The sequence below is a fragment of the Chiloscyllium punctatum genome, chromosome 12 (genome assembly GCF_047496795.1).
Source record: "Chiloscyllium punctatum isolate Juve2018m chromosome 12, sChiPun1.3, whole genome shotgun sequence".
NCBI classification, from domain to species: Eukaryota; Metazoa; Chordata; class Chondrichthyes; order Orectolobiformes; family Hemiscylliidae; genus Chiloscyllium; species Chiloscyllium punctatum.
Genome location: NC_092750.1, coordinates 24,398,556 through 24,425,628, shown reverse-complemented (window position 1 = coordinate 24,425,628; position 27,073 = coordinate 24,398,556). Strand labels below are relative to the sequence as shown.

General features: G+C 41.1%; 1 protein-coding gene across 26 annotated transcripts in view; it reads right to left on the bottom strand.

Moving 5' to 3' along the window:
• The window catches only part of atp2b2 (ATPase plasma membrane Ca2+ transporting 2), an 824,012-nt gene that overhangs the window by 302,560 nt on the left and 494,379 nt on the right, over nt 1–27,073 (bottom strand). For all 26 annotated transcript variants that reach the window (XM_072582139.1, XM_072582135.1, XM_072582136.1 and 23 more), the window contains one exon: nt 9,863–10,060. In XM_072582139.1, the coding sequence (XP_072438240.1) occupies nt 9,863–10,060 (198 nt within the window). The remainder of the gene's footprint in view (nt 1–9,862; nt 10,061–27,073) is intronic.

The window sequence follows — 27,073 nt, the reverse complement described above, 5'->3', positions numbered from 1 at the left end:
CTTAAAAATGAATACAAAAACCGAAGTCATAAATATAAGTGTTGATAAATGCACAATTAGGATTTCTGACAAATAGCAGAATCACTGCATTTAAGGGGCCATTAGCAACAGCACGAGGTGGAAGGTTAGAAAGGAATTTAACAGGAAGATTAAAGGAAGGAAGTTTGTATGGAGTGTAAACACTGACCTGGACACATTCAGCTGGATGGCCTGTTTCTGTCTGGTGAATGCTTTGTGTCCCTACTTCATGCCACCCTGTCAATGTTGGCACAATATTACAGTTCCTTTCTCTATACTGCTGCTGCCTCCCTTGCTGAACATTTCCAGCATGATTTCTTTTTAATCCAAACATATTATCTTTTTGAGGAGGCATAAAGATGATTGCCTTGATAATGTGCTGCAAATTCACCTCCATATAGAAATAATAAACAGGCAACGATATTGATTAAATTAATATCAAGTAAAGGAATTACACCATGTGCCTGGCTGAAAGGTCTGAAGCTGGATACATCACCAGATAGGCTACACCCCAGGAAGGAGATAGCTGAGGAGACTGTGGAGGTGTTGGTGGTGATTTGTTTGCAATCACTGGAATCAGGGAAGGTCCCAGAGGACTGGAATATAGCTAATGCACTGCCCTGTTTAAGAAGGGAGGAAGGCAGAATATAGGAAATTTTTGGCTGCTGGAGGATTTTAGAGTGCATTATTCAGGACGAGATTGTGGATCACTTGGAAATACATGGCAAGAAAAAGTTGAGTCAGCACAGCTTTGTCAAGAGAAGGTCATACCTGACATTTCTGTTTGAATTCTTTGAGGAGTTTATGAGCAATTTACACAAAGGAGAGCCCATGAACCTGACGGATTTGGATTTCTGAAAGACCTTTGACAAAGTGCTGCACAGGAGGCTAGGTGTCAGTGGCAAGATACTAGCATGGATAGAGAATTGGCTGACTGGCAGAAGGTAAAGAGTGGGGATAAAGGGGTCTTCTTCAGGATGGTAGAGTGTTGAGTAGAGTTCTGTACCCATCAGCGTTGGGACCACAACTATTCATGATACACATTACTGATCTTCAACAGGAACTGAGGGCATTGTTGCTACACTTGCGGATGACACAAAGATACATGGTGTAACAGATAGTGCTGAGGAAGTGGGGAGGCTGCAAAAGGATTTGGACAGCAAAGGAGAGTGGGCAAAGAAGTGGCAGATGGAATACAATGTGGGAAACTGTGAGGTTTTGCACTTTGGTAGGAAGAATGGAGGCATAGACTATTTTCTAAATGAGGAAAGGCTTCGGAAATCTGAAGTACAAAGGGACTTAGAAGTCCTGGTTCAGGATTCTCTTAAGGTTAACATGAAGACTCAGTTCATAGTTAGCAAGACAAATGCAATGTTAGCGTTCATTTTGAGAGGTCTAGAATACCACAGTAGAGATGTACGGCTGAGACTGTATAAGGCTCTGGTTAGACTGTATTATGAATATTATAAGAAATTTTGGTTCCCTATTTCAGGAAGGATGTGCTAGCATTGGATGGAGTCCAGAGGAGTTTCACAATTATGATCCTGGGAATGAAGTGCTTATCATTTGAGAAGTGGTTGAGGACTCCGGGTCTGTACTCGATGGAGTTTAGAAGGATAAGGAGGACGCTTACAGAATATCAAAGAGACTTGTATAGAGTGGACGTGAGAAGATGTTTCCACTAGTAAGAGAGACTAAGATTAAGGGCACAGCCTCAGCGTGAGGGGATGACCTTTTAGAACTGAGATGAACAGGAATTTCTTCAGACATAGGTTGGTGAATCTGTGGAACTCATTGCTGAGAAGTCTGTGGAGGCCATGTTGTTGAGTATCTTTTAGACAGAGTTAGATAGGCTCTTGATTAGTAAGGTGATCAAGGGTTACGGGGAGAAGGCATGAGAATGGAGTTAAGAAACATATCAGCAATGATCAAATGGCAAAGCAGACTCAAAGGGCCAAATGGCCTAATTATGCTCCTATATCTTATGGTCTTTTGGTTCTTGATCAATGATATACTAATAAACTTGTTGTATTTTCATACAGTAGAATCTCTTTGTGAAGTTGGTGGCAATACGGGTAGAGCCACATTGTCCCGATTGCTGTATCAACAATGTCTTGGAATCCAGCTAGACAGTAAAATTGCAGGGCTTGTTCATATTGTTGGCTGGTTCCCATGGAACACTGAATGAAATCTGTGGCCCAGCCAAGCAACGCATCTGTCATCTGCATTAGCCCTGTGGTTTGTGAGATTCGGCAAATACCTCCTGCTGTTGCTTGGAAGGGACCACTGATTATAGTCTCTGTCCTTGAAATTGCTTCAAGGTCTTGCTGCACAAGTCTGTCATGCTTTCATTTACAGTTTTCATGCAGCAATGATCACCTTGACCTGCTTAGAGTCAATGCACTGGTCCACGTTCAAGAATACAGGTCAAACTAAATGAGTATGCCACTGCCATCACAGACTTCATTAGGATGTAGATGACTGCATACTGAAGAAGTTAATCTGAATGTTCCCCAACCAGAAACCAGAGATGAACTGCGAGATTCATTCCCTACTACATCTGGGTCTGAGGCAGTTCATGTTGGGCAACCCTGACCAATACAGGAAATCCAGGTATGACCTTCACAAGGCCATCAGACACCAAGAGGTAATACCAAACTAAGCTTGAAACCCAGTCCATCCACATGGACATCCGTAGTTTGTGGAAAGGGTTGCACAACCTAACAGGCTTCAAAGCGAAGTTAAATCAAATCGTGGGCGACAGTACATCCCTACCTTATAAGCTTAATGCATTTTATGCTCTCTTTGAACAGAAGGTCAGTGAAACGACATCATCTGTCCCAACAGCCTCAGATATACCTGCATATATATCTGCACCCACATATGTTAGATCATCTTCTTCAGGGTGAATCTGCAGAAAGTGGCCAGCCTGGATGCAGTCCGTCCCCGTACACTCAGCTAGCGGGAGTATTCACAGATATCTTCAACTTCTCCTTACTACAATCTGAAGTCCCCATCTACTTTAGGAAGACCACCATCATCCCAGTGTTGAAAGAAAATCATGCAGCATGCCTCATGACTACCACTCAGTGGCTCTGATCGCCCATAATGTGAAGAGAGGATCGCCATGGTTCACATCAACTCCAGCCTCCCAGATTGCCTTGATACCTTGCAATTTACCTACCGGCACAACAGCTCGATGGCAGACACTATCTCCCTGGCCCTACATCTCCCTCATCAAACATTTGGACAACAAGGATACCTACATCAGGCTCCTACTTATTGACTGCACCTTCATCTTCAATACCTTAATTCCAAAGAAACTCATTTCAGAATTTCTGCTGTAGCCTCTGTAACTAAATACGGAATTCCTGACCAACAGTCAGTAAGAACAGGCAACAACAACACCTCCCCCATTACTCTGGCCCCTTGTAAGACTATGTACTCAGCCCCCTACTATACTCCTTACTCCTAACTCCATTTACAAGCTTGCTGACAACACCATCGTTGTAGGCCGGATCTTAAACAACAACAGATTTCAGAAAAGAGATTGCGTGCTTAGCAGCATGACATAAAGACAACAATCTCTCCATCAATGTCAGCAAAATGAAGGAGCTGGTCATTGAATTCAGGAAGCAGAGTGGAGGGCATGTCCCTATCTGCATCAATGCTGCTGAGGTGGAGATGATCAAGAGCGTCAAGTTTCTTGGAGTGACAATCACCAACAATCTGTCTTTCACCGCCAAATCATAGCCACCCAACACCTGGAGGAAGACCGCCTCATTTTCCATCTTGGAACCCTCAAACCATGTGACATCAATCTCAATTTCACCAACTCATCCCAGATCCAACCCTCCAACTCGGCATGGCCCTCTTGAACTGTCCCACCTGTCCATCTTCTTTCCCACCTATCTGCTCCAGCCTCTACTTCAACCTGTCACGATCACCCCCCATCTGCACCTATATATCACCTAATCAGTTACCTTCCCCCCAGCCCCATCACCCCCTCCTATTTATCTCTCAGCCCCCTTCCCCTACCCACACCCTCCCCCTGCCAACATTCCTGATGAAGGCCTTATGCCCAAAACATCGATTCTTCTGCTCATTGGATGCTACCTGACATACTATGCTTTTCCAAAGCCACACTCTTCAACTTTGACCTCCAGCATCTGCAGTCCTCACTTTCTCCAAGTTCTGTTCCTGGTTCACCCATGATGACTCTAGGTCAAGAAAGCACAATGACGCTTTTACTTCCTCAGATGGCTAGGGAAATTCAGCATGTCCACAAAAACTGCGAAAAATCTTTATAAATACACCATATAGAGTATTCTATCTGATGCGTTACAGCATGGTTATGGCAACTGCTCTTCCCAAAACCAAAATAAACTACAGAGAGTTATGAACACAATCTAGTCCATCACGCAAACCAGCCTTCCATCATTGACACCATCAATACTTCCCTCTACCTCAGGAAAGCAACCAACATAATCAATGACACTTCCAATCCTGGTTATTCTCTCTTCCACCCTCTTCCATCAGGTAGAAGATATAAACGTTTGAAGACACACACAATGAGATTCAAGAACAGCTTTTTCTTTGCTGTTGTCAGACTTTGAATGGATCTCTTAAATGTTAAGGTTGATCTCTGCCTGTACCTTCTCAGCAGCTGTAACATTGCATCCTGCACTCTGCTCTGTTACCTTGATGCATTGTATAGTACGACCTGCCTATAAAGCACGCAAGACAATTTTTATTGTATCTTGGTACATGTGACAGTAATAAATCAAATCAATTCATAAGTAAGTGGTGGTATAAATATGACTCCTTCCCGGGCACTTCAGATGTAAGCACACTTGCCTTACATGTCTCCACAGTTGCATTTAATCCCAAATGAACCAGCAGATAGAATGACCAATAGGATGGCAATAGATGGTACTGAGGCTGCAGGCAATTTGAATTCTCTTAGCAAAAACTCCCAAGATGGAAATAGCTTTAAAAGAAATCAGTGGTATGGACACAATTAAACAGGAAATAAACATTAAAGTGCATGGCACAGTAAAAATTCAAAGGACCACTGAGAGAAAAACGCTTCTATTTATAAAGTGCCTTTCACAACATTAAGGAAGTATTTCTGAAGTGCACTGGCTGTAATGTGGAAAACATGTCATCTAATTGAACATAAACTCCCACAAACAGCAAAGTGATGATGACCTGTTAAACTATTTTAGTTATGTTGATTCAGGAATAAGTATTGGAGGGCATCGTGGAGAACTCTTCACAGTATTGTGATGAGTTCTTTTATGTCCATCTAAGACAGGGTTTTGGCTATAACGTTTCATCCAAAACAAACCATCTCTAATAATACTGCACTGGATCATCAGCCTAGATGTTGTGCTTAAGTCACTGGAATGGCTTTTAAATCATAAGCTTTCCACTGAGGGGTAATCGTGTTACCAACTGAGTCATACAGTTTAGCTGCCACCTGCAATTTTTCCAGTAAGGGCAATGAGGGAATGAATTGTTGTTCAAGTGCTCAGCATTATTGACAAAAAAAGCTCAAAAACATCAAAAACTAAAATTACTAACAGAAATCCAACAATTAAAAACACATCGTAAACTGGAAATAAATACATAAACATCAGACAGGCTCCCCATGGATTCCTGGAGCTGTGAAGGGGGACTGGAGGTCTGATGTGATGGATCACTGCCCATTTCCCTTTTCACAGAATGTGTTACTCAAGAGCAACTTAAAGGAAACATTCCCCTCTTTTTAAGGAAACTACATCATTGGATCAAAAGAGCCCAGTAATTGTTGTCAGAAGATTCGTTTGGGCAGTCAGAAATACATGACAATGGGAGCTGTAATAATGATTTAAAATGTAGGTTTAAATTTTAATAAACAATAGAAATCATTTGCTGTAGATTAATACAGATATATACCATAACAAAAAAATTACTGTTTAAATTCCTCAATCTTCTGAGAAAGTTTTCTAATTTTATTCAATTTGATATATTTCCCTTGTAACACAGCTCAACAATTTAAAAAGTGCCAAATTTAATAAACATTTGCCGAACAGACTGACCAATTAATATTTTGCAATGTCTTGCAAATCATGTTTTTGATGTCTTATACCCAGGATCATTCATTGTGCTCAAAGTAAATAAACTCAATTTGTCTTCTGTCTATTGTAAAAAAAACCCGTCAAATTGCATCACAAACAAATCTCCATTTTGATGGAGCATAGATACTACTACAGAGAATGATGAAATACCTGTGAGGAAACTGCAAATGACAGCTTCCAAAGATGAGATTTAAAGTTTCAGACTTTATGCCATATTGTCAAATTACAGCCCAGTCTAGATTGTGCTTTACTGGCTGGAGATCTGCCACAAAATATAGCAACAATCATTTTACAAAGCAAAGTGCTGGTCCTTAATCATCGTCACCAGGCATGTACGCTGTACTGGAGGGCAATATCAGGTGCATCCCTCTTATTGTTCAAAATGATGGAGAAAATATGGAGTTAGATCTTATATTCATCTGTTTTTAGGCTATGAGCTACAAAAATGTGGATATTATTTTGGAAAGGGATAAGAACAGGTTTAAATGGGTGCTGTACTTTAAAAACATTTAAAAGTCTGGCTTCAATCCAAAAAAGGAGGCTAAACTGTGATTTAAACACACCTAGAGATACTAAAATGGATACCTAGAGGTTTAGAATTGAAGCGCTGAATAAGGTACAAATTTTCATGAAACAGTATATCTAATCTTTGCTGACTCTTCCAATGAAGATATGGAATGTGCTGGTTGACATAATGGGAAATTTTAGGGTGGTTAAGGGACACAGTACACAGGTTTGAGGATGCAGCTGTGGAGGTCACACGACAACGGACCTCCACGTCCACAATCACAAGCATACACACGAGATGAGGGTCTAGTGGGTCAGTAGCAATGTACCTACCCCTGGGCCGAGTTCAAGGCCCACTTGCTTTGGAGGTGTGACATCGCACGTCTGAACAGATTGACTGATCAAAAATAACTCCACATGAGTTGAATGGCTTGAGGACATATTGTCCTCCTGAACAATCTATACACAATTAGATTAGATTCCCTACAGTGTGGAAGCAGGCCCTTTGACCCAACCAGTCCACACCAACCCTCCGAACAGCAACCCACCCAGACCCATTTCCCTCTGACTAATCCACCTAGCATGATGGGCAATTTAGCATGGCCAATTCACCTGACCTGTACATCTTTGGACTGTGGGAGGAAACCAGAGCACCCAAAGGAAACCCACGCAGACACGGGGAGAATGTGCAAACTCCACACAGACAGTCAACCGAGGCTAGAATTGAACCTGGGAACCTAGTGCTGTGAGGCAGCAACGTAAAAACTGAGTCACCTTGCCGCCCTCGGAGCATTGCTGATCTACCTAAACCAAAGAAGAAGGAGTCAGCACAGTTGTTAGTTGTGTTAATGCAGATGGATGTAGTAAGGGGACTGCCTCTGTGATTTATTAGCAACCTTCCTTCAACAGAAACATTAGGTCATTCGCCACTTGGCTTCCAGGATGAGGAGTCCTTCGGGGAAATGTGGCTGAATCAGAGCAGCTCAAGCATCCCTTCCATTCTGATTGATGTTTTGTGACTTCAAACAGTCCTTTGGAGATTCTTGCAAGCCTGGATTACTCTGCTGCATTACTTCTTCCTCCTCCTCCAAGGAAGTGCTCAATTTTTTCACTCATGTCTACAGTTGTCTTATTGACCATGTGGAGAGCACACGAGTTCACTACAATCCAACTTAACAAATGTACAGGAGGCACCCTTTCACATGCCATAGAATTGGAAGTACCTCATGAGATGTGCAATGATCTACCTGATGGTGTGTTTTTACTGGAATAGAGACGATTGCTGGACAACTCTGCCTTTGTTGAGAGATGACACATTTCAAAGGGTCCTGTTTATCCCAGATGATTTTGTCATGACATGAAGCACCTACAACTGCTTAAGGATGAAAGAGTCATGACAGCTGTCCAGATACTATGCACAGTTTCTATCAGGAAATACCTGTACTGGTCACCCATCAACTGAGTGCTGAGTGTGTGAAATTCCTTCTTGCTCATGAATGCAGCTAGCCACTCTAACAGTGCCTTGTTGGGCACTTGGATGCAGTAAGTCAACAAGCTGCTGCACATGAGGGATGCCCAGCACTGGAGGCAAATTCTGCTGCTCTCAGTTCTTGTGTGGCCCTCTCAGATGTAAACTCAATGTAATCAAAGTCTTCTCAAATAGAGTATTCATCCCTTATGCTGCAATGAGAAGTCACCAGAGATGTCAGCTCAAATCCCTTGGAACACTTGCAGGACAAAACAGATCTATGCCATGGTCACTTTGGCAGCTGCTGGCAGAAGCTGCCAACATGTCCAATGGTCATGGAGGTTTCCCTTACCTGAGAAACTGCACTGCCCCCTGAAAGATGGATCCTTCTGTAACACAGGCATTCAGTTTGACTCAAACTGCTAAGTTTCTGTTGGTATCTGCTGAGTGGACAGTGCTGCCTTAATTCACTCCTAGCTCTGTGTCTAGCATCTTTGCATGGCTGGACCAATGGCATGCACTTGCTTGCAAAGTGACAGCTGCTCATCACTGTTCGACTAGCTGAGCTTCAACTCCACATTTAGCCTTCCATCTCCTGGAGTGATTGCGTGGCTACCTGGGCAGCCCCACCCACCACTGCTTTGGGTGCTTGGGTGACCCTTGCCTAAGTGCTCCAGTGTCCATGGAGCTACCTCTGTGTGACATCTGCAGAGCCAACAGCAATTGTGTGCCACTGACTGAGCAGCTGCGTCAGCCACCCCTTTACCACACCAAAATTAAATGGACTTGTGACTGCCTCCTGCCATGATATGTCCTCCTACTCAAAGATATAGTTGTCAGCATTTGTTCTCCCAGTGTCTGCAAACACAAATCACCTTCTTCCTTTAACAAGCTCTTAAATGTCTTGTTTCCATCCTGAATTGTTGAACTTCTCAATTGTATTCCATAATTGCTGGCATTGAGTTCCCAATGACTCAATAACACAACTCATGTCATTCACGTACTGATTATGTGGCTACAGATTTCCTCCAGCAGACATTGGAAATTGGACCTAGGGGATGCATTAAGACTTAAGATTTTTACTATTGACATATGTCTTACATGTGTTTGTACATATCCACAGGGTTGCTGCCCTTCAGTTGAGATGTAACCAGACAACGTGCCCCTGCAAACTCCACCAACTGAGAGTCGCATCATCGCTTGGGAGCGACAACAAATCTGTGCACTCACGCTGCACCCCACACCTTGACACATTTATGATGAAAAATAAGCTCCAGGAGGGGAGCAGTAACATGTGATAATCACCTAACATCCCCACCTTGCGTCTGTCTGCTGCAGGCATATGGCAGAAGCTACAACCTGACAAAAGCAGCAGTAACATTCAATTTTCCGCTTGTCATCATTCTGAATATTCACCTTCAGACTAACAGAATACAGGTCTGGAATCAACAAAACTTTGAAAAACCCCAGGATAATTTGCATAATATCATTTTCGCAAAATTAATGCCCACATAACTGTCAGAATAACCTCTTGAAATAAAAAAAACTTCATCCTATACCATCCATGCATGATTTAGGCTGTAATACAAAACCCGTTGTATGTTTTAACATCTTTCTTAATTGAATATATCTACTACAATGAAAATGATAAATTAAATATATTTATATACGTCTGTATATTTCTACCACATATGTATACACATTTATAGCCAGCATGCAAGAGCAGAAAGTAAAATATTGCACTTACTTTCACTTCTCTCTCCTGGTGGTTGATAAAATGAGAGACCCAAGGATATAATGGCTGCAAGTTCTAGGATGATAAGAGTCACATCTTGTAGTGCTTCCCAGATTAATTGTAAGAAAGTTTTTGGCTTTTTTGGAGGTATAAAGTTTCTACCAAAAATTTGTCTTCTGTTTTCAAGATCTGCAGGATTGCCAGCTAAACCTGGAGAAGAAAAAATGTAATTTAGCAGGAGTGAAAATATTGATGAACAATTAGAGCTTATAGTATCAGAATTATGAGGTTAACAGTAAGGTTTGCTTAACTTTCCACTTGTGAACAATACCATTGGGGCTAAATGAACAGATTGAGGAATCAATTTTTCACACAGTTGACCAAGGTTTTGAGGCAATTTTAACCCCAATTGTCTGTTGAAACTCAGCAGATGGGCAATTAAATTAGTCCAAATGAGCTATTCTGCCTAGGGCCACTAAGAGCTGGCAGATTCGTACTTTAACCTGCTCTCCATCCATTTCAATACAGACATATCAGGACCTGATAGCATGGCTGAAACTTGGCTACGAAGTTTACTCTGTTACTTAATCACTAGCCATGACTTCGCGGTCAGTATGATTCTGAGAAAATGAGGATGAAAACCAATAAAAGATGCAAGAGGTCAAATTAATCATTATTATTAAACTTCCCTTATGGGCACAGGAGCAGGGGTGGGTGGGGTCGCCCAGGTAGATATAAATAAAAAGCAGGAGACAACAGCTTCGCTTCACTTGGAGGTCGCCACTGATGATGTTACCTAGCCAGGTAATGAAACGTCTGGATATCAAACCTACAGCTCAGCGAGCAAACCTACACCCCTAGAATTTCTTCTCCACGGCCATTAGAAAAGATTGGAGTTTTCTTGCTCTTAGACCTTCATCAATTGCTAAATCACTACAGGATGACCAGGCAGCTGACCTCACCACTTATCGACAATCAGCAAGTGGCCTCTAGTCCATATCACTGTCCTCCACTTCCAGAGACTTCCCACCTGGAATGGTTGAGAAATCATTAGGTGGGTTTTAAATGAAGCCAATGCCATTTCAATTGGCCGGCTCTCATCTTGCCATGAGCAAAGGGTAAATAAACCTGTGGTTTGGTAACTCTCAGAAATTCATTACCAGTTAATATTTTTCTCTTGGTAACTTAGGTGCTACTACCTATTTAATGTGCATTTAAGCTAGGTAATCTTGACTTTTTGAATATAAGAATACAGGAAATATAGCAGGAATTGACAAGACAACCCACTTGAGCCAATCCCACCATTCAGCACAATCATGGCTAGTCTTCTGCCTCAACTCCACTTTCTCACCCCAGAAGACCGTAAGACATCGGAGCAGAATTGCTCCATTTAGCCAATGGAGTCTACCCTATCATTCAATCATGGCTGACATGTTTTTCAACCCAATTCTCCTGCCTACTCCCCATAACCTTTGATCCCTTTCTAATCAAGAATTGATATTTCTGTCTCAAAGACACTCAATGACTTGGTTCCACAGCTATCTGCGGTAATGAGTTCCACAGATTAACCACCTCCTGGCTGGAGAAGTTCCTCCTCATCTCAGTTCTAAAGGGTCAACCCTTCCCTGGTGCATACCTGTAGCAATGATTTGATTAATCACTGTGGGTTTGCCAACCAATCAGCATGCTTTTGTAAAGCAGGACAAATTGTTGCAGTCTTGTCAGTATCCTGGTAAATGCAAAATGAAAAGCTTTAACAATGTGTCTCGTAATTTCAGCAATATTGAAACCTATTCATAAAAAAAAACAAGAAAAAAATGTCAGCTAAATGGTCTTGTAACAGTGTATATTAGGTTGAACTTCCCTGATCCATGATTGTTGGGCATGGAGGTAGCATGGGAAGTGGAGATCAGAAAAACAATGAAAAGCAGCAACAAGATGGCTCACCAATCTATTCTTGTTACTGGCAACATTCCTAGTGTGGAGTTGGCAAGCAAGAAATGGAATGATAGTTATGGCCCAGTTAGAGACACTTTTGAGGCATCAATGATATTTTTTCATATAGTGGGAGACCATCACATCCAAATGCTCCAGGTACAAAGAGGAAACCATGTTCATGGAAGTCTACAACTTTGGTGGAAACCAATTGAGATGTGCATTGTGTGATTGCTAAATATTTTATGATCATTCATTTTTGATTTTTAGAGTTTTATCTAGTGGTATGGCATGTGATCTATGTTTATACAGGATTTTATTGATTAGTGAGTTTTAAGAAGATTTTTAGCTCAGGTTAAGGTTCTGGATGTAAGTTTGCTTGCTGAGCTGGAAAGTTTGTTTTTAGACGTTTCATCACCATACTAGGTAACATCATCAGTGAGCCTCTGGTGAAGCACTGATGATATGGCCCACTTTTTAGTTATGTGTTTAGGTTTCCTTGGGTTGATGATATCATATCATGTGGTGATGTCATTTCCTGAGGGGATATCATTTCCTGTTCTTTTTCTCAGGGGGTGGTAAATGGGATCCAAGTCAATGTGTTTTTTGATAGAGTTCCAGTTGGAATGTCATGCTTCTAGGAATTTTCATGCGTGTTTCTGTTTGGCTTATCCTAGGATGGATGTGTTGTCCCAATCGAAGTGGTGTCCTTCCTCATCTGTATGTAAGGATAGTAGTGAGAGTGGATCATTTGTTTTTGTGGCTAGTTGATGTTCACATATCCTGGTGGATAGTTTTCTGCCTGTTTGTCCAATGTAATGTTTATTACAGTTCTTGCAAGGTATTCGTAAATGACATTAATTTTGCTTGTTGTCTGTATAGGGTCTTTCAAGTTCATTCGTTGCTGTTTTAGTGTGTTGGTGTGTTTGTGGACTACCATGATGCCAAAGGGTCTGAGTAGTCTGGCAGTCATTTCCGAGATGTCTTTGATGTCGGGGGAAGAGAGGCTAGGGTTTCTGGACACATTTTGTCCACTTGTTTGGATCCGTTGCTGAGAAACTGTCGGACTGTGTTCATTGGGTACCCATTCTTTTTGGCAAAAGCTTCTCAGGCATCAGTTTAGGCAATTTTGCAGCAATCTTGTCTGAAGCTGGCTATGTAAAACAGCTGCTCCTGAGAAAGAGAGATAGCCTCAGAACTATTGAGAAAAATGTTATTTTGATGTAAGGAGCTTTGCTTCCCTGACTTGCCAGAACAGCACCTGCCTTTCCCAGTAGTTCAGCTGGGCCTCCAGAGCTATCATGTCTCGGATAAGATGAGCTTCGGTGTGACTAATCAGGAGGCCATCTAAAGATAATTCTTTCACCAGCCTCACTTCCAGCAAAGGTCGCTTTGGATCTCCATTCAATCCCATTGTTGAGATCTTAAAGCCTGTGGTAAGATCCACAAGGCTAGGCAACAGTAAAATAAGATAACCCCCAATGATTTAAGAAGAGAATGGCTGACACATAAATTCAGCCAGCCACAAGAATGAATTGAATACAGTTTAATTCTAAAAAAAAATTTATCAACGCACTTTCAAGACAAAGGAACGAAAGAGTATCTCAGTGGAAAATGTTTAGCTCAGAGACCGCGAGCACTGAAAACAAAGTTGGCAGCAAATAATACATTCCAGATTTTCCTCATTCTCCCAAGGTATCACAGATTCAATTATAAAGAACTCAAAAGAGCTGCGGCTGTTGCAGTCAGTCTCTCAGGCTGAAATTTTCTATGCTTTATTCCATCTTTTGAAATCACTCATTAAAAAGCAGACTCCAGCAGTATGTTGAAAATATTCGTCCAGACCTTTTTGTTCGCAGAATCTTCTTCATTAATAGGTGTATGTACAGTAAATTTAGTTGCAGGGGGTGAGAAGTAATGCTTTAGTTCACGATTAAAAATAACCAGCTGATATATGAATCAAAGGTCAGCCTGCCATCACGCAGTATTTGAGGTGTTTAAATGAATCATTTTGCCCACACTCCTGTTGAAATTGGCTCAAATATTATTGGTCCTAACATGATAATGAACATATTCTGAGTTTTCCATAAGGATTTCCTTTCATTGTAGAATTTACAGTCCTCCATAAAACTCAATAGGACAGGAAAAATCTTCAGCTGGAATTTGGATCTAATTTAATTCACACTGCATTAAGACCTGATGAATCTCAAGTAAAGTACACTCTATTTTCTGGTCTGCTAATTTATATAATTATCCATAATTTCAAATGAGGACCAGGCTGACACCATTTGGATGGGAAATTTCTTTGGAAGTCAATTTAATAGGAGCAATTAAAAGGGAACAGTCGTGATACAAAATTTTCAGAAAGCTTTTGTAAGCCATAAAAGGCATCTTAAGGCAAAATAGTAATATTGGCAAACTCAAGATTTAAGGCTAAAGACTCACAGAAGCAACAGTCCTGGTATTAAATAAAACCGAAAATTTACAAGAAGTGCCTTCAAAAGCGTAAAGCACTAAATCAGTGGAGATTACCAATGCCCTCCTGTCTCTAGGTCCACTGGAGATGACTCCATTAAATGAGCTGTAAAAATGATATGCCACCTTTTCCCAACCCTTTTTCAATATGTATCGGAAGAACTCTGCACGCCAGCTAAATAATTTCCACAATCCAGAAATGTCGTAAAGTTGAAATCATGCTACATTCCCATTATCCTCATTTTTTAAAAATAATGTACTTGCGCATGAATTGTCCTCATTCTACAGAGAGGCAGCCAGGTAACCTACTGCAAATGTACTATCACCAGATATGTGCAAACTATCACCAGGTATGAAAGCAAATTACTGCGGATGCTGGAATCTGAAACCAAAAGAGAAAATGCTGGAAAATCTCAGCAGATCTGGCAGCATCTGAAAGGAGAGAAAAGAGCTGACGTTTCGAGTCTAACTGACCCTTTGTCAAAGCTTTGACAAAGGGTCAGTTAGAATCGAAACGTCAGCTCTTTTCTCTCCTTACAGATGCTTCCAGACCTGCTGAGATTTTTCAGCATTTTCTCTTTTGGTATCACCAGGTATGAATTACTCCTCCAAGTAGTGCCTTGCATGCATTTCAGTTGCTGTGCCAAAGTATGGGATAATAAATACAACCTTGAAAGCAATTCTTTTCAAACTTAAACTAGTTCAGTATTCTTCCTTCCCATGGGCATCAAGATCTGTGAAACACAGTTTGTAAAAGGTACCTCTCACTGCTGCTTCTTTAATCTTCCATTCATGCTAATTACAGATACTGAATCATTGAGGTCATCAGCAACCTCTGTATCACACAGATTGATTCTAAGAGGACATTTTCAATTTTCTTTTCAAATGTGGATACATTTAGGGAGATTATGTTTTCACTGGGTTCCTCAGGCCATACTTGCACATTGGAAAAATGGGACACTGCAGCCTCAAGGGCTCTCAGCTGGATTCATCTTTTCTCTGACTGCAATGCAGCAACTCTCTGAACACAGGTAGCACATACATAATAACTCAATGTCCTTTGCAATTTCCCATTAATCATGTAAAAGGCTCAGGCTTGTGGGATTCATACTTTATTGAAGGCTGGTCTCATTAATGTGGAGCTTAAAACAGGTCACTACTGTACCGAAAATAACATACACAGTGGAACGTAGCCTTCAGTTAAAGATAAAACAAGATCTTACAAGTATCTTTCGAGATGAATAGTGAATATACTTGACTGAATTTTGTTGAGGTAACAAGAATCAGGTTATCATGACCGAGAGTGAGAAGTGATCCCACTCCAAAGGCCAGTGAAAAGTCATTTAAGTCCCAGAGGACTAAAGGTTGCTCTCTCTTCTTTGACAGAGAGAGACAAATGGCAGTGAGTTTAACCTGAGTATCACCCCAACTGGTTTGGAGATCAATTATTCTCATCGCTTGGACACTGGTGCAGGAGTTCCTCAAGGATAGTGCCCTAAATTCTTAGAATCAGAAAATCATAGAATCCCTACAATGTGGAAACAGGCCAATTAAAGCATCTTCAGATTCAACAACCTTCCGTCAGAAATAAGCAACTTCAGAAGTAAATGACCTTTTAGTTTAGGGAATGTTAATGGTTTGCAATAGGTCAGAAATAGGGTTTCTATTGATAGACGATTGTTTCAAGCTACTCAGGTATAGTAGCATGGCATCCCCACATACAACAAGATCTGTACAACACTCAGATGAGGAGTGGCAAATAGCAGCCATACTATAAAAGTGAGATAAAAGCCACCTTCAACAAGAGAGAATCTAATCATTTCCCTTTGATATTTAAAAGTATTACCATCAGGATCCCCTATTAACAATAATCCTGGGGGCTACCATTAAGAAACTTAACAGGACCAGCTATATAAATACTGTGGCTATGAGAAAACCAGTGACTGGGAATACGACAATTAATAATAGGTTGCCTCCAGTCTCCCAAACCTGCCCCATTACCTATAAGAGACAAGCCAAGAGTATAATGGAATACTTTATGCTCAGCCTAAAAGCTGTCATAGACCTAATGACCACAGAACTACTCTCTCTAATTAGACAGGGATGACTGCTGATGATTTAACTTGATGGTCACCACATCTCAAGAAATGGAAGAGATTGAGGAGAATCTGTCATAGTAACCTCAGCCAATGTGGAAATAGACACCATTGTCTTACTCTGCATTGCAAATCACTGTCCAGCCAACTGAGCTAACTGACACCCCCTCGGCCCACTAACAGTCAAAAATGCAATAGTATCTTAATATTCAAAGTTTAGTAGAAGATTTGTAGCTCGGGTGCTCGTTGTTGTGGTTCTGTTCGCCGAGCTGGGAATTTGTCTTGCAAACGTTTCGTCCCCTGTCTAGGTGACATCCTCAGTGCTTGGGAGCCTCCTGTGAAGTGCTTCTGTGCTGTTTTCTCCGGTATTTATTACCGGAGAAAACAGCACAGAAGCGCTTCACAGGAGGCTCCCAAGCACTGAGGATGTCACCTACACAGGGGACGAAACGTTTGCAAGACAAATTCCCAGCTCGGCGAACAGAACCACAACAACAGTATCTTAATATAGAAGCATGCTGAACTGCTATCTCATCCACCACTGAAACACAGTGACAGCAGCGCATATTGTCTATCAAATATTTTGAAACAACTTCGCAGGGCTTTTTCAACAGCACCACATATACACTTTAAAGCCTAGGAGGAGAAGGACAGCTGACACACAGGAAGATCATCATCTGCAGATTTACATCCAAGCCACAAACTATCCTGATTTGAAATTGCATCACTAGTCCTTCACTGTCACTGGGCCAAAATTGTGGAATTCATTCCCTGAAAGCACTTTGGGGGTACCTACACTACATGGACTGCAGCAGTTTGAGAAAACACCTACTCAAGGGCAATTAAGGATGCGCAGCAAATACTGGCCTTGCAGCAATGCTCAATAGCAATGACAAAATAAAAGCAATTATAAAGCCCTCATTAAAGTTTCACTGATTAAACAAAGGTCTATCACTCATTCTAACCATTACATTCATGCTCTTGAATAACATATAGAATTTAGCTCACTCAGAACTATAACTGATTATTTCATTTAAGCAAAATAATGCCACACAAAACTGAATGTGAATTAAAAAGGACATTGTCTTTATTCATTATCTAGGGTTACAAATTATTTCCAGAATGTCTTGTTAAAGTAGCATGTTAGCACTGGTATAATAACAATGACATGTGGTTATCATCGTCTCGTAATTAGACTTGATGTATTGTGCCTCAAGTATCGTCAGCTTCTGTTTCATTATCAGTAACTACCATTAGAACACAGGGTTACAAACCATTAACATTCGCTAAACTAAAAGGTCATTTACTTCTCAAGTTGCTTGTTGGGTATTGTAGAAAGGAAGATTATTTACCTACGTTAAAACGGTGATCATTCTTTGAATAGGTTCAATCTTACAGATCACATGGCCTTGTGAACATTTGGACATACAACCTCAGGTTATTCAAAGACTTTTGTTTTATTCTATGTGGGTCTATTTCCAAACCTGTATGAAACCTAATCCATAAAGACATAAAACATTACAGTGCAGTACAGGCCCTTTGGCCCTCAATGTTGTGCCAACCTGTAGAACCAATCTGAAGCCCATCAATCCTACACTATTCCATTTTCATCTATATGTTTATTCAACGACCATTTAAATGCCCTTAAAGTTGGCAATTCCACTACTGTTGCTGGAAATGCGTTCCACATCCCTACTACTCTCTGAGTAAAGAAACTACCTCTGACATCTGTCCTATATCTATCACCCCTCAATTTAAAGCTATGTCCCCTCATGCTAGCCATCACCAGAGAAAAAGGCACTTCCTCTCCACCTTATCTAACCCTCTTATTATCTTATATGTCTCAATTAAGTCACCTCTCAACTTTCTTCTATCTAATGAAAAAATCCTCGAGTCATGGAGTCAGACAAAGAGATGGACAGCACAGAAACAGACCTTTCGGTCCAACCTGTCCATGCCAACTAGATATCCCAACCCAATCTAGTCCCACCTGCTAGCACTCGGCCCATATCCCTCCAAACCCTTCCTATTCATATACCCATCCAAATGCCTTTTAAAATGTTGTAATCGTACTAGCTTCCACCACTTCCTCTGGCAGCTGATTCCATATACAAACCACCCTCTAAGTGAAAAATTTGCCCCTTAGATCTCTGTTATATATTTTCCCTCTCACCCTAAACCTATTCCCTCTAGTTCTGGACTCCCCGACCCAGGGAAAAGGCATTGTCTATTTATCCTATCCATGCCCCTCATGATTTTGTAAACCTCTATAAAGGTCACCTCTCAGTCTCTGACGCTCCAGGGAAACCAGCCCCAGCCTGTTCAGCCTCTCCCTATAGCTCAAATCCTCCAACCCTGGCAACATCCTTGTAAATCTTTTCTGAACCTTTTCAAGTTTCACAATATCTTTCCGATAGGAAGGAGACCAGAATTGCACACAATATTCCAACAGTGGCTTGTACAGCCACAATATGACCTCCTAACTCCTGTACTCAATATTCTGACCAATAAAGAAAGCATACCAAACATCTTCTTCACTATCCTATCTACCTGCAACTCCACTTTTAAGGAGCTATGAAAACTCCAAGGTCTCTGTTCAGCAACATTCCCTAGGATCTTACCTTTAAGTGTATAGGTCCTGCTAAGATTTGCTTTCCCAAAATGCAACACCTCGCATTTATCTGAATTAAGCTCCATCTGCCACTTCTCAGCCCATTGGCCCATCTGGTCTGATCCGCTGTCCACTATACCTCCAATTTTGGTGTCATCTGCAAACTTACAAACTATAGCTCTTATGCTCACATCCAAATCATTCATATAAAATTGACAAAAAGTAGTGGACCCGACATCAATCCTTGCGGCACTCCACTGGTCACAGGCCTCCGCAGCCTTTCCTCATAAGACCTTCCCTCCATACCAGGCAACATCCTAGTAAATCTCCTCTGAACCTTTCCAAAGCTTCCACATCCTTCCTATGACACGGTGACTGGAACTACACAATACTCCGAGTGTGGCCGCACCAGAGTTTTGTACAGCTGCAGCATGACCTTGTGGCTCCAAAACTCAATCCCAAACCAATAAAATCTAACACACCTTTGCCTTCTCAACAACCCTGTCAACCTGGGTGGCAATTGTCAGGGACCTATGTATGTGGACACCAAGATCTTTCTGCTCATTCACACTACCAAGAATCTTACCATTAGCCTAGTACTCTTTATTCCAATTGCTCCTTCCGAAGTGAATCACCTCACACTTTTCCACATTCAACTCCATTTTGCCACCACTCAGCCCAGCTCTGCAGCTTTTCTATGTCCCTCTGTAACTTACAACATCCTTCAGCACTATCTACAACTCCACTGACTTGAGTGTCATCCGCAAATTTACTAACCCATCTTTCTACGCCCTCATCTAGGTCATTAATAAAAATGACAAACCACAGTGGCCTCGTTAATGATTTCAAAAAGTGGGAAACTAAATCTGCTAATACCAAAAATCATGGTAATATTTGTCTTCTAATAATATTCCAAAAAAATGACAAGATCATCTCTGGTGCACACATTCAAGGTGCACACTTTCTCATTGCGCTTCTAGCAAAAGGCAAACTTTTTTACTAGCTGATTATAACATTCCTTTATGATCAACTTGACTTTAATTATTTTTTCTCTATAAGTGATTGCTTTCAGTTTTTCCAATATAATAGAGATGTGCCAACTCAAAGTTAGATATGCAGCAGGATTTGTATTAATCAGATTTTCAGAGCCATCATCTAAAGATTTTGCGACCTGATTTTCTGCTTTGCATTTGTCAGTGTTGGAAGGAGTTGATCACTGAGTACTGTATACCATTTCTGGATGCTGTATATGTGATGCACAACCAACTTGGTAGGATGCAATAATGTCCAACTCAACCAAACCATTATATCTTTCCTCTTAATGATGACTCACCACATCCTTTCTTTTCTTTTGCATTAGTGTCAGATGGTAAAAGTTTTCTACTTAATAGACCAGCATGCCTTGAGCAATCATTTCCTTTCAAATGTAGCCACTTCAGTGATGCTTCTGTCAATTTGATTCCAAATGACAAAAGTATGAAATTGCCTGTGTTTTTTTGGAATAGTGGGTATTACTTGCCACGGTCTGAACCACAGTTCTACTGTAAGATATCACAGCCATAGATCAAGGCAATAATAAGTTGCATTTTGAATGAAGTATTCGCAAGGGCATTGTAAACCATGAATTCTTAGCTTCATTCAGAAAACATTTGCAAGTCAAAAGCAATGTCAGGAATCCATTATGCTGCAATGTCATTAGATGAAGAGCAAGTTTTAAAGGCGATGAGAACACAACTACAATCAGGAGATTTAATGATAAACACTGTCACTCATTTTTGCCATTCCTGTCAATATTCTTATATCGTACACAAAACGCTGATTAAGATGAGTGCCTAAAGTCCAACTGACTTTCTTTCATTTATTGAAAGTGCATCCCATCACTTCAAAAAGGACCAAAAGGAATATTCCAGTCTGCAATTGATCAATTCTCTGTAACAAATCTGAAAGGGTATTATCATCAGGTTATATTCATCATTCAAGAACAAAGGAATCGACTGACTCAAAACACTCAAGGGGGTAACACAACAGGATACTGGAGTCAACATAAAAACCATGTTTTTAATGAGAAAGGGTCACTGAAGTTGTAAAACAAAAACAGGACGATGAAGCTATGTTGTGGTTTGCTTTCAAACTTCAAATAAATCTAACAACTCAAAATTGGCCATCGATGCAGCTCTGTGGGCCAACAGCAGCAACAGGAGTGTATTCAATAACAATCTGTAACATCCTTGTCCAGCATATCTCCCACTCCACCATTACCATCACACCAGCATAGCAAACAGCGAAACCAGAATGCAACAGACAGACAGAGTTAAGTATTCCCATTAGAACTGTCAGGAGGACACAGATGATTTGAACAAGTTGAGCGTGTGTGCTGCTGGAAAAGCACAGCCGGTCAGGCAGCATCCAAGGAGCAGGACAGTCGATATTTTGAGCATAAGCTCTTGATCAGGAATGTGTGTCTGTCCCAGAGATGTTCTCTGAAACGTTCTGCAAGTGGGCATCTGGTCTCCCCAATGTAGAGGAGACTACATCGAGTGCAATGGACACAGTAGATGATGTGTGGAAGTGCAAGAAAATCTCTGTCAGATGTGAAATGATCCTTTGAAGCCTTGGACGGAGGTGAAGGGGAAGATGTGGGCACAGATTTTGCACTTCTTGCAATGGCACGGGAAGGTGACGTGAGTGGAGATTGGTTGGTGGGGGGCGTGGACCCAACAAGGGAGTCGCAGAGGGAATAGTCTCTGGTGGTGGGCTCTGTTTGTAGGTGGTGGAAATGATAGAGGATGATGCATTTATTGAGAGGTTGGTGGGGTGCAAGGTGAGGACCAGGGTGGCTCTATCCGTGTTGCAATTCGAAGGGTGGGGTTCAAGGGTGAAGGTGCAGGAAATGGAGGAGATGCGCTGGAATGGAGATGAAGAGGTCCAGAAAGGGGAGGGAGGTGCCTGAGATGGTCCAGGTGAACTTGAGGTCAGGGTGGAAGGTGTTTGGGGAGTTGGTGAACTGTTCAAGGATCACAATTTCCCCTCCCATGTGGTCAATGATGCCCTCCAGTGCATCTCCTCCACTGGAATTTAGAAGAATGAGAGGGAATCTCATAAAAAATAATAAGATTCTACCAGGACTAGACAGGGTAAAAGCAGGAAATGTTCCAAAACAATGGTGAGCCAGTAGAATTCTCTTGACACAGAAAGCGATCAAGGTCAAAACATTGAATGTTTTCAAGGAGGAATTTGGTATAGTTCTTAGCAGTAAAAGGATCAAAGGATATGGGGGAAAAGCAAGAGCAGAATATTGAGTTGGATGATCGTATTAAATGATGGAGCAGGTGCAAAGGACCAAATGGTCTACACCAGCTTCTATTTTCTAGGTAATTTCCACAGGCTTGCCACACTCATTAATGAATCAACTATTAACAGGAGGTGAAGGCTTGACAAATATCCCCATTTTGAACAAGGCAAATAAGTGAAAATAGCAAAGAGTTTACATCCATCTTCAGCTAGACGTGCTGAGTGAATGGTGCATTTCAGTCTCCTCCTGAGGTCTCTAGCATCACAGATGACAATCTTCAGACTGTTCTGTTCATTCACCTAATTGCGAAAAATGGCTGAAGGCATTGGAAGAAGAAAAGTCAATGGCCTGACATCAGCCCAGTGGGAGCACTGAACACTTGTTCTCCAAAGCTAATGGTGTCCCTAGCCAAGCTGTTCCAGCACAGCTACGACATTGGGTTCCAACGCATAGCTTGGTGTTGCTGGCAGTGGATGGAATAAATGCATCCAGTTTCCAACTAACCAGAGATCAGAAGATCTGAGCTAGCAGTTCCAGCAGAGCGAAGGGATGGTTACCAGATGGCAGCAGAGATACAATAGTCTGTTTCAACATCAGAATTTGCATTATCCTCTGCTGCTGTCCTTCCAATTTCAGGTTGTGCTCTGAAGGATAATTCCATCTAGTATAATGAATAATGAATAATAGCACCAAAGTTACCTTTGTAATAAACTAAATTCCTTTTGCAGGTTTTGAGCGGACAGAAAATCACTTTTCTTTTAAAATAAGTTAATTGAGCTTAAAGACCAATGAGCACATGTAATAGAGCTGCAAATCTCACATGCAGCAGGCAGCTTCACACAATGTCCTTGGTCTGCCCTTGAGTATATTGAATAGAATAGTGACTAGCACTGCCACAACATTTATTTTACTGTCAGAAAATTAAATTGACTGACACACCATTAAAACCTTGCTCCAGGGACAGCGGGAAGGTCCTAGACCTCCTATCACTGAACAGCACTGAATGACAGAAACCTGAAAATGTCCTGCTTTGTTGCAACAGATTTAAACATGTATTCACAATCTGCAGGTTACTTTTGTTGAGATTTCAATTCTTATGCAGTATCCTAATAAGAGTTCTCAACCATGTATTTAACTTGTAATGAGATACTTAGATGTTAATAATTTCTCTGCTCATATAAATTATAAACCAATGGGTTGAAATGATGATATAAATGTGGATGAAGCTTACATGCCTATTATTTGAAAAGAGGTTTTAACCTACAAGGTGCAAATATTTCTTAAATACATTTAAAATCACAGGCAAAACGTGTTAACGAATTCATTAGTAACAAAGCACAAATAGCACTCAGCCTGAAAATATTAATGTATTAACTGTTGACACATGGCGTTATTAAGAGCCATAGGGATGATTGATAGCATGGCTTGACCACAGGGAGAATAAGTGTTTAAGGAGCTGGATGTAGGGTGATATAAGCACTATAAAGTCCAGCATGGTGGCACTGCTGACTCACAGTGCCAGGGACCAAGTTTGATTCCACTCGTAGGAAACTGTTTGTGTGCAGTTTGCCTACTCCCATGAATGGGTGCTCCAGTTTCCTCCCACAATCCAAAACTGTGCAGATTAGATGGATTGGCCCTGCTAAATAGTGCATAGTGTTCAGGGATATGCAGATTAAGTGAATTATCATGGGAAATACAGGGTTACAGGGGTAGGGCAGTTAGGGATGCTCTTTAGAGGGTCAATGTGGACTCAATGGCCTACTTCCACAATGTGGGGATTCTATGCTTCGATAAAGATGTATATGTGATGGATGATTGACACAGGGTGGCACAGCTGTCATGACTGGCCAGAGGTTGGGTACAGGGTTACAGGATGGCTTGGACTGGGACCATAGGAAAAGTATGGGATTGAGGAACAGTGAGCAGAAGGGATATTTTAGGTTTTTTTTTTATTACTTTTAAACTTTTACCACAGTGCGAGAGCCCTGAGGCGAGGCTCTTCTGCCCAGTGCATGTCAGGAAATGTTAGCCTCCACCCAGGTCAGCAGCCCAATTCCCAATCCATCCCACTCCACCTCCGCAGACCATAATAGGAAGTGTGGGTGGCCATTTTGACAGGTCACTTATGTGGAACTGAGATTTATCTAACTTCGGAGCACTTAACCAGGGAGTGAAAATTGTAGCCTGGACATGAGCTCTGAAAACGCATAAGGACTTGACTGGTGATACTCGTCTTACGAAAATGCTATTTTAAAAATTATTTTATAAAACAAGAGTACAGGCGATTGCAATCCTTAAAAGGTAAATACCGCAAATAGTGGGAGTCTGAAATCTAAACAGAAAATGCTGGAAAACCTCAGCAAGACAGGTACCACCTACAGAAGCAAAAACATCAACATTCAGGTCTGTGAAGTTTTGTTTTAAATTGAAACAGGGAAAAGTTAGAGATGTAATTGGTTTTGAAAAATGGGTGGGTGGGACAAGGCAAAGGGAAGGTCTACGATGGGATGAATGACAGGAGAGACTGAATGACAGAAGAATTGCCGAAAGGTTGTTGGTTCACAAACTCCCAGGGACGCAGTGTTCACTGTTCTCACTCCAACTACTCTTAGGGGCAGCATGGTGGCTCAGTGGTTAGCACTGCTACCTCATAGCACTAGGGTCCCAGGTTCAATTCCAGCCTCGGGCAACTGTCTGTGTGGAGTTTGCACATTCTCCCAGTGTCTGCGTGGGTTTCCTCCCACGGTCCAAAGATGGTCAGGTAAATTGGCCATGCTAAATTGCCCATAATGTTAGGTACATTAGTCAGAGGGAAATGGATCTGGGTGGGTTACTCTTTGGAGGGTCAGTGTGGACTTGTTGGGCCAAAGGGCCTGTTTCCACACTGTAGGGAATCTAATCTAATTAGTTTTACAAGGACTAAGTAGAGCAGGAACAGAAATCGAGGACCAAAGATGTTTCTGGAGCTAGTGTTTTTCCAAATAAAAAGCAAAAATAAGAGAAAAGCAAAATACAAAAAGAAAAGGAATGAGAACATTTGTGATTTTGTGTTTTCCTTTGATCTCTTAACTCTCACATTTATACGACTGGTAAAACTGGGCCAGGATCTAAGCTTTCAATGGAGCCACACTTCACCCAATCACAAGGAAGCTTAGAATAGTCTTCCAGTGGAAAATCAGCTTTTATCACATTGAACATTCATTCAGCAATTTTCCACACGGAGAATTTTGACTCAATTCCACAAGCCATTGAATACAAGTGTGAGTACAAATGTGTTAACTTCGAAACGCCAAGTTTCAACACCACACCCCTCTTTAACCCGTCACATGATGGGGAAATGCAGGGGTAAGCCAAAGAACTGTATTATTTTTGTACATGGATTATTACAATCTCTTAAACAAAAAAAACTTGAAGAACTACAGATGCTCGAAATCTGAAACAGAATCAGAAATTGCTGGAGAAACTCAACAGGTCTGGCAGCATTTGAAGAGAGAATGTAGAGTTAAGAATTAGAATCCCTACAGTGTGCAAACAGTTCATTTGGCCCATCAACTCCACACTGACCCTCTGAAGAGTATCCCATCCTAAACCATTCTCCTGCACTTCTTCCTCTACCAGTTTCCCTAATGCACCTAACCTAAACATCCCTGAACACTATGGGCAAATTCAGCATGATCAATTCGCCTAACCTGCACATCTTTGGATTGTGGAAGGAAACTGGAGTACATGCAGACATGGAAAGAAGGTGCAAACTCCACACAGACAGTCACCCGAGGCTGGAATTGAACCCGGGTCCCTGATGCTATAAGGCAGCAGTGCTAACCACTGAACCACCGTGCTTGCCACCATAACGATTCAGCTGCAGTGACCTTTCTTCAGAATTATTACAATCATGAATGGTTCAAATTGAACCAGTAAGTAGCTTTCAATGGCTGATGTGCTACAACATTTGAAGTGCTTGGCAAAAGAGCCATAGGTACTTTTATCCATCGAGGATTTAGAATGTATTTTTCAATAGTTTAGAAACTGAGTCAATACTAATTTAAATACTTTTCAAAAGAGCCAGCACAGACTCCATTGCCTGAATAGACTTCTTCTGTGCTGTGCTATTTTCTGATTCTATTTCTTCAATCCATATTGTTCTTATAGGCAGGAATGCTGACATTCAATCTATATCCATCATCATTAATATAATACTTTTAAATTCAAAAACATGTTGTAATTTTCATAGCCATTGTTATTGAAAACTATAAGGTATTACAGCTATGCCCCACTGCTTCTCACTAATGCAAATGCTAATCTGTCAATTGTTTGACTTTCTGATAAGGTCAAAGAATTCAAAGTAACAAATTATCCCATATTTTAAAATATAAATACGAAACATAATATTCCCAAAATAAATTGCTTGTTGTACAGTAAATAATTTTCTATTGATCTGCAACAGAGTGAACCCTCAAAGAATGATAAAGCATAGAAAATTAGTTCCATGCTTCACGGGAGATTACTGTACTCACGAGGTCTAATTAAAGGGCATAAATGGATCATATATCAACAAAGTAAAGGAGCTATATTATTAATTCCCTTCGATGCACTTTAATGTACTTTGATTCCTCAGTTAAGAAAATTAAAGAGTTGATCCTTTAACCTACCTTATCCAGGTCTTTCTCCCACTTAGATAATGACAGATATGACAGTGAACCTATGCTCCCCAGCTAAATGTGTGGCTAGGTAGTGGAAAAATGCACAACCAAAAAATTGGTTCATATTTTCCAGGTTGAAAAGTTGTGGAGAGAACAGGAGAGCTGTTCTGC